Genomic DNA, 13,525 nt, shown 5'->3' on the forward strand with positions numbered 1-13,525 from the left:
CGGGAAGGGAGAGGAGCAACTTTTCTCTTTCCTAGGGCCAAGGAAACACGGCCGATCCCGGCGCCGCTGGGGGAAGCAGCAGCGATCACATGCACCTTCGGGGCAGGAATGCGGACAGAACTGCTGGCAAGGAGCAGTGGGGGGAAAGGAGGAAACCTCAAACAGCTGTGAGGACCGGGCAGCGCCGGGATACACAGAAAATTGAACACTCAGCTGCTGTCTCACCATCCAAGGCTGAAGTCTCCTGGATAAGAGGGAAAGCAGCTGCTTAGAGCCGGTGCCCCTCTCATCCCCTAATACACAAATTCAGTCTCTTCTTCTGTCACACCCGAGAGGGCAAAGAGCAAACAAATTGCATCAAACAGTAGCTTAAAATTAATTTATTTAACAAATATAGCTATAATATAAATGATAATAAAATTTCAAATATACAGTATATTACATAGTACACAGAGCCCCTTCCAAAGGAGCTGGTGGAGGAGCAAAGAAGGTAACAGACAGCACTGTTACATGGGAATGGGAAAGGCTGTTTTACACTTCTGTCTCTTGACCTCGCCTTGCAGAAAGTAAGAAAAATGTCCTGTCTTTCAGTCCCCTTTTGCCATCTCTTCCACAGTTCCTTCCCCTGTGTCAGGGGGCTCTCCGCAGGCTGCCAGCTGGACCCAGAGAAGGAGGACACAGTCGGCCCATCACCACCCTGCACCTGGAAAAAGCTGGGGCAACGCCTCAGGTTTCTGCCAGCTCCCCAGGACTGCTGAGATCAGAACAGTGCTGGAATAAGGGCTCAGCATCAGAGGGGGAAGCAGAGAGGTCAAGCAGAGCCAAACGGAGGAGTCTCTGCCATAGGCTCCACGGGGAAGTCCACAGAGAAGAGCCGGAGGAGCAGGGAGGGAGTGTGTGTGGAGCCAGCGGGAGCAGACAGTCAGCAGGGCTGGGCTCGGCTCAGGCTCTATGTGAGGTGGTACATGCTGTATCCCACATGTGCTGTGTACAGTCCCACAGGAGCCACGGGCAGCCCTGCCCGCTGAAAAGCGCTGGAGGCGCCGTACAGGGACGCACCGGCCACGGCCGGGCCGCCCAGTGGGAAGGAGATGCCAAAAGCAGCAGGCGGGAGCATGGGCTTGGCTGCCATCTTCAGCTTCTCCAGCTCAGCCTCCTGGAGCCTCTTGGCCTTGGCGCGACGGTTCTGGAACCAGATCTTCACCTGGGTCTCGGTGAGGCTGAGCGAGCTGGAGAACTCGGCGCGCTCGGCGATGGACAGGTACTGCTTCTGCCGAAACTTCCTCTCGAGGGCCAGCAGCTGCGCCGTGGTGAAGGGCGTCCGGGGCTTCCTGTTGGTCTTGTGCTTGCGCAGGGTGCAGGCGGGCGGGCTCAGCCGTCCTGTGCCCGGGAGCAGCCGGGGAAGAGGGGAAAGGAGAGACAGCTCGTTTAGCAGTGGCCAAACCCCACAGCCTGCAGAGCCCCCTCCCTACCACAGCTGAGGTGGAGAAAGGCAGAGGTAGGGTCCCGCTTGAAGCAAGGTGCCCCAAAATCACCAAGGTTGCCTGGGGCACCCTGAAAATTGCCGTCTCCCTTTCTAAAAATGAGAGCTGTGCTTCTCATCTGGAAGCTCTGACTCCATTGAAAAGAGCCCGGCAACGGGCAGGAATCAGACACCCACACCCCGTCACCTCCTGCCTTCATGGTTAGCCTGGCTCATGTACAGGAGACGCAAATAAAGGGAATGGCCCTCCAAAAAGAAGAAAAAAGTCCTGGTTTTTTTATTGGATTACAGGAAAAAAAATAAACAAAACGGGCTGGCTTCTCAGTCTCACACCCTCTTCATTAGGCCCCTGGGAACCGGATTAAGCATGTAATTAATTACGAGGTCTGAATTGACACTCATGCTCTATCTACCACTCTTCACCGGCCTGCTCCTCTCCTCTTATTTAACATTTCTAAGGGTCTTCAACATCCATCTGTCCCGGTTTACTTAGCAACAGCAAATTTAACTTTGCAATTTAAATAAATTAAACCGCTGCTTTACTCTACACAAGTCCTGTCGGAAAACCTGCCGTTTTCCAAGGGACAGAAAGCAGCTCTGTTTGCCGCTTTGCTAAGGGCACCCCAAACGCTTGGAGAGCCTCAGACCACGGTCATCCCTTCGCACGGAATCCCTGGCAGGAAGGGAGCGCGGCCAGGCCGAGGGCAGCCGGCCCATGCTGCTCAGACCCGGGCTCAGTGCAGCCACTGGAAATTACCGGCCTTCTCTGATCTCGGCTCTCACGCTGTTACTCGTATTAATTTAACTCTCTCGTTATTAAAGCAGGAAATCATCACTGATTGTGGCTCTTCGGAGTTTGGACATGCACCATTTAAGACACCAGCCGGTGGGGCTGAAGCCCGCAAAGCTGCCGCTTCTAAGAAACCGGTCTGTGCGCATCCTTATGGAATTACTTGAGCCACTTTCTGACGAGAGCCTCAGTGATGTTGAGTCAAAATTTACATAGCTAGTTCGAGCCCCAGGTTAAATTAACAGGCTGGCCGCGTTGCTTTTTCTTCTCCCCCCCCCGGTTAACTTTTGGCACGAGATGTCAGCCTGGCACGGCCGCTCTTCCTGTGCGCTCGCAGCCATCCTACACACACTCTCGAATCCGTTCAGTACTTTGGACGGATCGAAGCAGCCCAGAAAAGTGCGAACCGTACGGAAAAATATACCGGGAGAGGCAGGCAGGGCGAAAGCGACAGGAAAGCCCCGGCCACCCGCGCAGCTTTGCCCTCGGTCCTCCCGGCCCCGCGGAAGGTCGCAGCCGGCCCGCAGAGCTCCCATCCCATTACTTACTCGGGGGAGGCGGCGAGAACCGTGGGGTTTGCATCCAGGGGCTCCGCTCCTGCTTCTCGGGGCTCTCCGCCTTGACGAGCGTGTCCTCAGGCAGCTTGACCAGCCCCCCGACGGAGAAGTGCCCGCCGAGGGGCAGCGGGGAAGGCGGCGCCTCCGCCGACAGCGCGCCCAGCCGAGGGCTGAGGCTGGCGCGGGGGGCCGCCCCAGCGCCCGGCGGGGGCCCGGCGCCCTCGGGTCCGTCCCTGCCTCCCGGCTTCCTGTGGTCGGCCATGAGCGCCTCCACGCTGAACGGCAAGAGGGATGGGGAAACCTTAGGCTTGTCGCTTTCCTCCTCCCCGCCCATCGCCGCCGCGACGGGGAGCGCGCCGCCGCCGGGACTGCTGAAGGCGGATGCGGGCAGCTCGTCGCTGCGAACCCCGGTGGGCGCGGCGGTCATATCCACAGCCGGGGCCATGCAGGGGCAGCCGACCGATGCCACCGCAGCGCCGGGCGGGAGCGATCGGCACCGCCGCTCATGGGGCCAGGGGCGCGGGCAGCCGACAGCACGCTCCAGCCCCGCGCCGCCGGCGCCGCCTCATAAAGCGGCGCGCGGGCGGCTCCGCCCAACCGGCGCGCGGGGGGCGGGGCCACACCGCCCCATTGGCTGCGGCCCTGGCGGCGCGCGGGGGGGCGGGGCTGGGGTTGCCGTCGGAGCGTCCCGCGCGCCCCGCCCCGCCCCGCAGCCCTCAGCCCTCGGTTCCGCTCCGCGTCTCCCGGGCCCGCTCCACGCCCCGGCTCTCGTCTCGGGAGGGAGAGAAGGGAACCGGGTAGTAGGCGCAGCCCTCCGCTGTGGAGATGGGAAGGCTCAAAACTCGGGGAAAGATGCCGGCCTTTCTGCTCCTAAAGTGCAAGGGAGCGAGCCTAAGCCCGTTCTTCTTCAAAACTAGCAAACACCGGGCTGTCCCGAGTGTGACCTCTCAAAGGGAAGGAGACCCTGCCCGTTCCTCTGTCGTTTTGAGTTTTCTTGAGGGGTTTTTGGTTCTTTTTTTTTTTTTTTTGGTTTATTTTGTTTGGGGTTTTGTTTGCTTGTTTGTTTGGTTTGTTTGGTTTTTACACGATCGCCGGTCCTGCGGTGTGTTCGATGTGACTGTAGAGATCTGCGTTTATATTGGTACCCGCATACATAACGCATAAATTGAGCTACTTCTTATGGCATAGATGTGTGCGTGTCTGCAGATAACGAAATGTTCGTTCACTTAAAAAGGAACATATAAGCCCCTGAGCCCTTAAAGTCCCGGCTATTTTGTTTTGTTAATTCGTTTTACGATCCCTTATCCCCGCGCCCAGGACGGATGTGCAGTAAAACGGAGCCGCTCTCTAATAACGGGATTGGCCGCTCGCTGAGAAAAGTTTATTGATAGCTGCAGGGCTCTAATCTCCTCGGAACACAAGAGCCTCTTGCAGTCATTTAAGGGCAATTATCTAAACGGGGAGGGACAGCGAATTCCCTTTCCTTTTAACTGGACCCTATAAAGATGGTAGATTAGGAGCATATAGATTATGAAATGAATTGATATAATACACATTTTATTAACTGATAAGCAACAGGATCTGACTGAAATTAATTGTCCTGCGCGCAGCTCCACACACTTATCTCACACACGCGTGAGCACATGCCCTAGCGGGGTGTTTCCTGCGTCCCGCACATACATCACACCCCGTCCCGCATCTGCTGGGCTCACGAAGGGTCCCTCTCACCCGTGGAGGTGATCTGGAGGCGGTTTGCGGGCTGCTCCGCAGATTCCTGTACATGAAGGTGAACGCGCTTCGCACAGACATAAAGCTCACGCTGGTACCTCCAGCTGCCCTCCTGCTCCGTGCGGCCCCGCTCCTGCCAGGCGGGAGCAGCGGTGCCGCCGCCCAGCCCAGGCCGGCTCCGGGCCCCGCCGGTGCCGCTGCCGGTGCCGGTGCCCGCCTGCCCGCAGCCTCCCCCGCGCCCCATCGGGCCGGGGTGCCGGGTTGGGCCGCGTCGGGGAGAGGGGGTGGGGGTGCTCGGAGAAGCGGCTGCATTGCTAATTGCGAGAATAAACAATCTGTCACGATTAGTCAGTGCCTCTAATAGGCAGACAAGTGATGTTGTTTTTAGGCGCCAGCAGCGGTCTGATCAAAGGCTTCAGCTGGAGGGGGACTATTGAGGACGTTAACCCGCATCAAGGGAGCAAGGCGCCTTAGCCCTGGGACATCGGCACATTCAGCCTGACAAAATTAGTTTGCTCTACCAATCACACGACATTTTCCCAAAGCCCGGTACTCGTCTCGAAGATGCACCCCCCCACCCCACCCCGACTAAGAAAACACGCACATATATCGATGCATCGTGTCTCACAGCGTCACGGTGTCCCCTCCACCCGATCCTACAGGTAGGATCTTGTTTTGTTTGAGTTTTTAAATTATTATTATTTTTTCCCCTGGTTCCATACTTAACCATGCGAAAGAAGAAGGGATGTGTTTATTAGACCTCGAGGCAGCCCTTGGGCTGAGTTCAATCTCGTTGTTTAATGGAAATATGAAAATTAAAATTAGAGCTGCTGGTTTTTTCCCCCCTCCTCACTTTTCTTTTGCACAATGATTTGAACATTGGGACGTTGCTGAGGTTTGAAGAGATGCGTGTGCGTCCCATACCGGGAGCGCGATCCCGCTCTCATTTAGAGTTGACAGAATGAGATAATTAGCTCTTTATTTACGTTTCAGCAATGAGCGCTTTGTGTTTACATTTCTGTCATACTCGCTGGTATTTCAATCACTGTAGCAATCACTACAGCAAGGACTTGATTCTAATTCACATGCTGGCTTTTCATCTGTTTGGCTGAAAACGAGATGCCAGTAAAGTGTCTTTCGTTTCTTGCTCATTTTTTCTTTCCCTTCTTTCTTAATGAAATCTACAAGTTTTAAGTTAGGAATGGAGAAAATAAATTTGCAAAACGAAATCTCCCTCAAGATTGACTTCTGAGTTCAGTGGGAAATTTTTAGTTTCCAAACTCTTCCTCCCTTGCTCACTGCACTTTGGGCGACCAAAACACCACTGGATTTTAGGAATTTTTTTTTAATACCTGTTTCATGTTGTTGATACTCTGGTTTGCTTTTAGGTGCCTCTCTTATGTTCCGCCCTGGGCTGCAAGGAAAATCGAAGTGAAAGGGCAGAGGGAAAGAGGTGACTTTATTGGCGCTTGTTCCAGTCCGGTGTTTTTATTGGGAGACGTGGCGTTTCCCCGAAGGCAGTTGTGCTAGATAACAATATTGGGCAATTAGCATCTTAAACAGTCCCGTTTCAGTATAATGAATGTGCTAGGCAAAGCCATTACCCATAGCATTTTATTTCGGTGGGAATACAACAAGGGCTGGGAGGAGTGCGTGGGGGATGGGGAGAAAGGACAGGAGGCAGCGCTAAGCCAATTCAGGGCATTGTCTGCCTTTTGTAAACGTTATCTTTGACTTAAAGGCAGAACTCAGAAAGGAGAGGGGTGTTGTTGTTTCCCTTGTTTCTACTTTATTTCTCCCGAGACAGCAGCTCTTAGGAGACCAGACAGTCCCGCAGGACACGAGCCGGCTCTGGGGACGGGCAGCTCCGGGGCAGTTCAGCTGCGCCGGGCACCGCCTGCGCGCTCCCTTGCGCGCTCCCTGCGCGCCCGTCAGCAGCTTTGCTTCATCTCTGCGAGACTCAGCCCTGGGGGCAGAGAGCCAGAACTGTCGCAAGTGCTAAAAATGTCCCGCGGGCTTTACAAGCCCTCAAAGCCCTTCAAGCGCACAAAGTCCTCCTTGATTTCGTCGCTGGTTTCCGAGTGTCGGCAAAATGCGAAAACACCTCAGTTATTTTATTTTTGTCTTTCCCAACCTCGTTCCCCCCTTTTCTTTTCTCTTCCTCTCTCTCTTTCTCCCTAACCCTTTCTGTCCAGATTAAACATAATCCAAACTATTTCCAAGGCTTCAGGGACCTGGACTGGTCCTCGGAAGGTCACCAAGAGCTGTTTGGATGGCCAAACTCCAGTCGCTAAGGCGTCCCGGGCTCTTTGAGGGTCGGAGGAGTCGGGCTGAAAGGAAGGCACTATTTCAAGTGGCCTAAATTAATTTGATCGCGACATTATGATGCACTTGGAAAAGATGAAAGAAAAGGCTGGCCGTCTCCTCCAAGATCTCTATAATTATAGATAATATATCCTATTTCAAAGCAATTAGCTCAATCAGGCGTAACGAGGCACTTTGCTGCCAGGGAGTAACAATGCCTTACGGTTATTTAAGCTTCAAGATGTCAAGCAGACTTCGAGACTCTGCTCTGCCCAAAAGGGAACTTGGCTGCCTTGGTGAGAGCCCCATGGCTAAGGCACTGATTTCCCTTCAGTGACAACACCCTTATTTAATTTAATATATACTTTTAAAGCTCTCGCAAAGGTGTCGCCTCTGCTGGAGAAGAGCACCGCTCCTCCAGGCGCGTTTGGGGCGGGCGCCTGTGCGGCATCACCTCTGCTCCTGCCAGCCAGCGCCGACCTGCCTCACCTCGGCGGCTCGCTCCGGGATGCTTGTGCTCTCCGAGCCTTTCCCCACTCGGTGCCTTTCTCTCGTTGGCTTTTCGGGGTTGTTCCTGCTATGTCTCATGGAGTCCTGCAGGCGTAGCCGCTGATGGGGCGCACTGGTGGATTCGCGGTCCCCAGCCCCAGTGCAGACCTCCCCGGCGATTCAGCGCCTCCTCCGGCCCCCAGAGCTTTACCCGGCCCTCGCCTCGGCTTTTACCTGAAGCGCTTGCAGATGGCAAGAACGCTCCCGAGAGCCCCGAGAGCATTGCGTTCCGTGTGTGTGAGAGGGCTCTGCAGTAACAACGAGCCCGCCCGGGTGTGCGAGGGGGCTCTGCAGTAACACCGGGCCCGCCCGGGTGTGTGAAGGGGCTCTGCAGTAACACCGGGCCCGCCCGGGTGTGCGAGGGGGCTCTGCAGTAACACCGGGCCCGCCCGGGTGTGTGAAGGGGCTCTGCAGTAACACCGGGCCCGCCCGGGTGTGCGAGGGGGCTCTGCAGTAACACCGGGCCCGCCCGGGTGTGCGAAGGGGCTCTGCAGTAACACCGGGCCCGCCCGGGTGTGTGAGGGGGCTCTGCAGTAACACCGGGCCCGCCCGGGTGTGTGAGGGGGCTCTGCAGTAACACCGGGCCCGCCCGGGTGTGTGAGGGGGCTCTGCAGTAACACCGGGCCGGCCTGGGTGTGTGAGGGGGCTCTGCAGTAACACCGGGCCCGGCCGGGTGTGTGAGGGGGCTCTGCAGTAACACCGGGCCGGCCTGGGTGTGTGAGGGGGCTCTGCAGTAACACCGGGCCCGGCCGGGTGTGTGAGGGGGCTCTGCAGTAGCACCGGGCCGGCCCGGGTGTGTGAGGGGGCTCTGCAGTAGCACCGGGCCCGCCCGGGTGTGTGAGGGGGCTCTGCAGTAACACCTCGAGGGGAGCACGGCCCGGGGCCGGACCCCGGTCGTGACCCACACCCGCAAGTGGGGTGCGCAGAGCGGGCTGTTACCCCGTGCCCAGGGCCGGCGGCTGTGCTGCGGGTTTAGGCCGAAATGCCGAAAAGCAGCTTCTGCCCATTCTCCGGAGCCGCAGAGCCGCTCCCCGCCACAGCCGCGCCGGGCCCCGGGCGCTCCGCGGGGCTGCGCTGGGCCGGGCCGGGCGCTCGGCGGGGCCGCCGCGGGCACCGGGCTGGCCGGGAGCCTCTGCCCAGCGCGGCACGGCCCGGCCCCGGGAAGCCGCGAATGTAGAGCCGTGCTTGAACGAATCGCTGCCGAGGGAAAATTATTAACTGTACAATTAGCCTGTCAGCGTTCCTTTCAGGAATTTTTACTGTTGGGGGATAACCGAAGGGAAGAAACATTATAGATACAATTTAAAAAATAATGCTCCAAACCGGTAAAGCAGTTCAAGGGATAGAGGCCGGCGACGTGAATGCGAACTAAACAAAGTGTAACCACCCCTCCTTCTTCTCCCCATGTGCAAAATGGAAAGCTTATTACATGATTCACTGTGAATCACTAGATTGAATGCGATCATTATGAGTGAATGATAGTCGGAGCTTTGCTAGCCCTTTATTTCTTAGAGGCAAAAGTATAAAATATAAATGATCTTCTCTCTGCTCTCTTATAAAGGACATTCATTCAAAACTGCACTCTCTTCTGATTGCTTTGGTCCCCTCGAATTCCACAATGATCAAGGTAGATTATGAAGAGTCCCAGTTTATTTGTCTTCATGTCCTTGTTTATTGGTGGAGTATCACAAAATGTAATTTGTCCCAAATTCTTTAAGATGAGAAAATAGTTTGTGGTTGAAGGAATCCATGCCAGTACTGCCAAGGGAGTCTCCAATGCTCAGAGCAAGTCCATTATCATGCTATTTTATAGCATTTCCATATTTACTCCTCATTTCTCAAGCGTCTTTTACATATTGTTGCATAAGAAAAGGATTCGACAGTTCTAGTTATGAGATTTCCTAGATTTTTTTTACAGGCGGAGCCAGTTTACAAAAGCTGTATTGTTTAACTGAAGTCTGCGTTTCCATTTGGGGTAATTATTGTATTCCCAGTCTTCTTCTAATCATTTGCTCACAAGGACAGGTTTTTTTCTCTCGCCTTTTGAAGAAGATGAAATATCCCAAAGTTGCAAGACTATTGAAATAATCCTCCCACTTCTTTGTCTATTGTGTAAAAGCTATTTCTTACATCTCTCTAAATTACTGGAAAATATGTTACACAAAGGACCACATGAAAACATACAGCACAGTAGAAATGCATGCCACCACATTTTGAAAAAAAACTGCAATCCTGATCTAAGCCTGATCCCACTAGAGAGGTGTGTGCAAGTGGAGGGGGGGACCAAACACAAAACAAACCCATTCTTCAGAAGGAAGTACATTTCAGCTCTATAATAATCAGCTCCTGAGGAAAGAATGTCTGTAGAACAGAAAATGAAGTGAAAGCAACGCCTGGGTGTGTGTCAGGGTTGCCTGTGCAGAAGAATTTCTCCTCCAGCTGCTGCCTCCAGCTGCAGAGCTGGAGGAGAGCCATGAGCCACGGCCCCACAGGCAGAGACTGGCTCAGCCTGAGGCACAGCAGTGGAGCTTGGCAGGTCTCTTCTTCCCAGCACCTCTTTTCCACCTTCCTGCTGGTGTCACACAGCATCCCAAGCCAGACTGCTTCTCCCCCCGCCTTTAATTTGCATCGGTAAAATCCCAGTCCCAAGAATATCCCTCTTAACTCACAAGAAACAGGTTAGGGGAAAATGTTTATTTTCTTCCTCTGCTAAGATGTTTCAAAAGAGATTGCCTTAAGCCAAAACCTTCCACTTAGGAAAACTATATTCATGCAAATACATATAGATGGATTTTAATTTTTTGTGTAAAGGAAACTACAGCTAAACAGCAGAGTAACTGGTGTCAGGTATTTTCCAGGCTCTGTCAATTCAAAAACAAAACGTCATCACACTCCTGCAAATATCAAAGTCATCCTCAAGAATTGAAACTGTCCTGATGATATGCAACCCCAGCTTAGAAACTCCAGAACTGCCTTATTTTGGTGATGTAACCTCACCACATCCTTTTGCTTAGTGGCAGACGATGGCTAGATATGATGCTGGGAGCTACATCATTCTAATAAACCAATATATCCAAACAAATTCACTGCCAGAGGAGGAGAAAAAAAATCCCAACTATTTTGTAGGGAAACACAGCTTTTAGAAAGCTTATGTTCCTCTTAGACTTTCCATCAACCACAAGCATAGTCATAATCTAAAATGTTCCTGGCTTGCCCACTGCTGGGCTGATTAACTTTTGGAACAGAAGAGATAACATTTCTAGACATTGGTCTGCCTTGTGCTGCCTTCATGTTATTGTCAGTGTATGTGCTTTTGACATTATTTACGTAGAGAGTGTGGGCTTTCACTTGGTGTTGGACTTTGCTTTTCCACATCTGAGGATTTTTGTGTCTTTCAAAGCAGGACTTATTTCAGCCTCTCAAACAATGTCAGACTTCTTGCAATCCACAGCTTTAAGGTACAACAGCCTCCAAGCACCCTCCAGCCCCTGCAGGGCAAGCCCAGGCCATGGGTGGCTGCAGGGTGCCCAGAGCAGGCACACTGGCTGCTGCCCACCACCCTGCCAGCAGCACGGACCACACTGAGGAGTGGGATGATGTCCTGCCATTGGGTCTGAACTTGGCTGGTTTGGAGTGGCACCAGGTGCAGTCTGTCCCCTGCTATTAATGGTCCTATAACCCTTGGATGGATTTAGGTCTGTTTGATTTTTACTTCTGAAACAATCTTAAGATAACACAGAGACACAAGGAGGAGGATCTGACAGCAGGCAGAGCAGGGGCACGTTCAACACATGGAATTAGTTATCTCCCTGAGGTTTCCTGGTGCTATTTTGCAAGTGATTTCAGCTTTTTTTATGCAGAAATCTCGCATCAGAGTCCAACCTTTACTAGTTACTAAGTGCAGCTGCAAACCCCCGCAGTAGGTGACATGCAAGCACACACACACACACACACACACACACTGCACATCCTGACTCCCACACTGTGGTCATGGGGGCTTCAATCTGGGTACAATTCACAGCTCACATGACCCAGCAGTAGCTATTTACAGAAAAAAAATAATGTGCAGCAGCCTCACAGGTAAATTCAATCCTTCTCTCTAGCCAACACAAGTCGCTAAATGTCAGTGATGTATAAATCCAGGGACTGAAAAAGAAATGCCACAGGAGTGCACACAGACCTGGCAAGGAATGGGAGCAGTACATTCACTGATAGTGACAGGGAACACCTCTATTCCAGCAGAGAGTTTGAAAAATCAGGGTGGGAGGGAAGGAGAAGAAGAAAAAAAGGGAGAAAGGAGTACCACGAGCATCTTGGAAAGTCACCGGAAGCTTTGTTCTTAGGAATAAATCTGGCTTCTTGTGATCCCCTTTCAGCAGTGCTGGCTGGGAGCCAGCTGGGTCCCCTGGAGTCCCCCTGGCCTTTTTGTCTGGAGCCTGGGAATCTGTCTAGAGCACAAGGCTGGGGGGACCAGACTTGTATTTGCAGGAGGGGTAGGCTTAGGCAGTGCCCACGTGGAGGAGAGGGGGTTTGCAATCCTCAGACCTTTGGGAAACTTTCCCCCAGGGCTGGTGGGTGGGCAGGGGAGCTTTTCCTGCTTTGGGGGCACTCTCAAGGGAGGTGTGTGGACTAGGGAGCAGGAGGAAATGCAGGCTGGCTGTCTCCAGGCCTGAGATGCTAAAGCAAATGGGGTGGGATGGAGGGGAGTGAGCAATGCTCTCTGGCCCTTACCCAGCTGGCCTGTGCAAGTTGTCCCAGGGCTTCTCACCCTCCCCAAGATATTGTTGCAAAGGAAAATGCCAAATAAAATGATAAATTACCAACAAACAGAACAAAACCAAAAGCTTTGGACCCATGGAGCATTATATTTCCCTTGCCCCACTAGGCCTTCCTTTCTGCAGACCTCTTTTAAGGTGATGAAAACTGGGCTCTCAAATCTCCCTGTCAGATCCAAAGATGCCGATTGGTATCTTTCCAATACTTATGGGTTTTCACGCATGATTGAGACCTTTCCAAAGATTTATTCATTTATTCTTTCAGATTCAGTTATCCTGGTATCCAGTTATTCTGCCTTTATTTTTGTATTTTCCCCCGCCCTCTTTATGACCTTTAGAAATAAAATTCAATTTATTTGGCTACTTCACAGACAAAATCTAAAGCCTGCCTTAATTTGTAGTTTACTAGCCTTCTGATGTGAGACTACATAGAGAGCCCCTATCTGATCAAATGGCTGGTACCCTGACACAGTCCAATTATGTGAAAATATATCCTTGCTTATCATTTCAAATATCATAAAAGTGGAGAAACTGAAGTAGCTCCCTGTCTGTTGGATTTTCCTGTTCAGACACACTTGTTTGAACAGGCACCATGAGACTTTTCTGTCATCTTGGAGGAGTTCAAAAGCGTTTTCTCCTTGAAAGCCCCGAGATGGGTGATGGTGGCCACCCCCAGCCAGCTCCCAGTCAGGCAAGGCAGAGAGAGGGTGAGAAAGGGATGTCCCCTGCATCTGAGCACTCTGTCCTCTGGCCATGAAATGCACCTGGCATCTCCCTGCAGCCTCCCCCAGCTCTTCTCCCCAGCCTGGCCCTGCTCCTGAACTGGTACCCACCCCACAGAAACCCCTGTCCCAGCCTGGTCTCTCTGCATCCCTCTTCCCCACCCAGTAAAGCATTTTTTCAACTTTTTGATAATTTCATAGGAGTAGGTTTCATTGAAATAATTGATAACAATTATAGTTGAGTATAAAAATAGGTCTTGGGGATTTTAAGTATTCTTATGCTTCCCCTTTCTAAGCATCTGCAATAATTCTATCTTTAGTAACTTGACAAAATTGGTTGTCTGTTAAGGCATATGCAGAACTGGTAAGATATTGAGAAAACCAAATTAGGTACAATAAGTCACTGCTTTTGAAAAATCATATTTTCTACCAATTTCCTTCTTTTTACCACTTTTACTCCTTTTTTATTCTCAATTGTAAAGATTTAATAAAATTTACTTTTTCTTGAAATAGAACTATATTTAGTAATTATATTTGATAAAGAAGATTATCTCCTTTTGCTTTGATCTGGTTTTGTTTATGTTTGTGTTGTGTTTGGGAAAACTGATATATAGTGC

The 13,525-nt window shown here is 52.1% G+C and overlaps 1 protein-coding gene across 1 annotated transcript; it reads right to left on the bottom strand.

The window, feature by feature from the left end:
- Positions 1-365: 365 nt before the first annotated feature.
- MSX1 (msh homeobox 1) lies at positions 366-3,346 on the bottom strand. Its single transcript, XM_071447218.1, has 2 exons — positions 2,822-3,346; positions 366-1,380 (listed from the first exon to the last, which is right to left on the bottom strand). Exons 1-2 carry the CDS (start codon positions 3,273-3,275, stop codon positions 950-952), a joined length of 885 nt encoding a protein of 294 aa, XP_071303319.1. The 5' UTR covers positions 3,276-3,346; the 3' UTR covers positions 366-949.
- Positions 3,347-13,525: the final 10,179 nt, after the last annotated feature.

Source organism: Agelaius tricolor, unplaced genomic scaffold, assembly GCF_023055355.1.
Source record: "Agelaius tricolor isolate 1412-34295 unplaced genomic scaffold, bAgeTri1.0.p SCAF_24, whole genome shotgun sequence".
In the NCBI taxonomy this organism is placed as follows: domain Eukaryota; kingdom Metazoa; phylum Chordata; class Aves; order Passeriformes; family Icteridae; genus Agelaius; species Agelaius tricolor.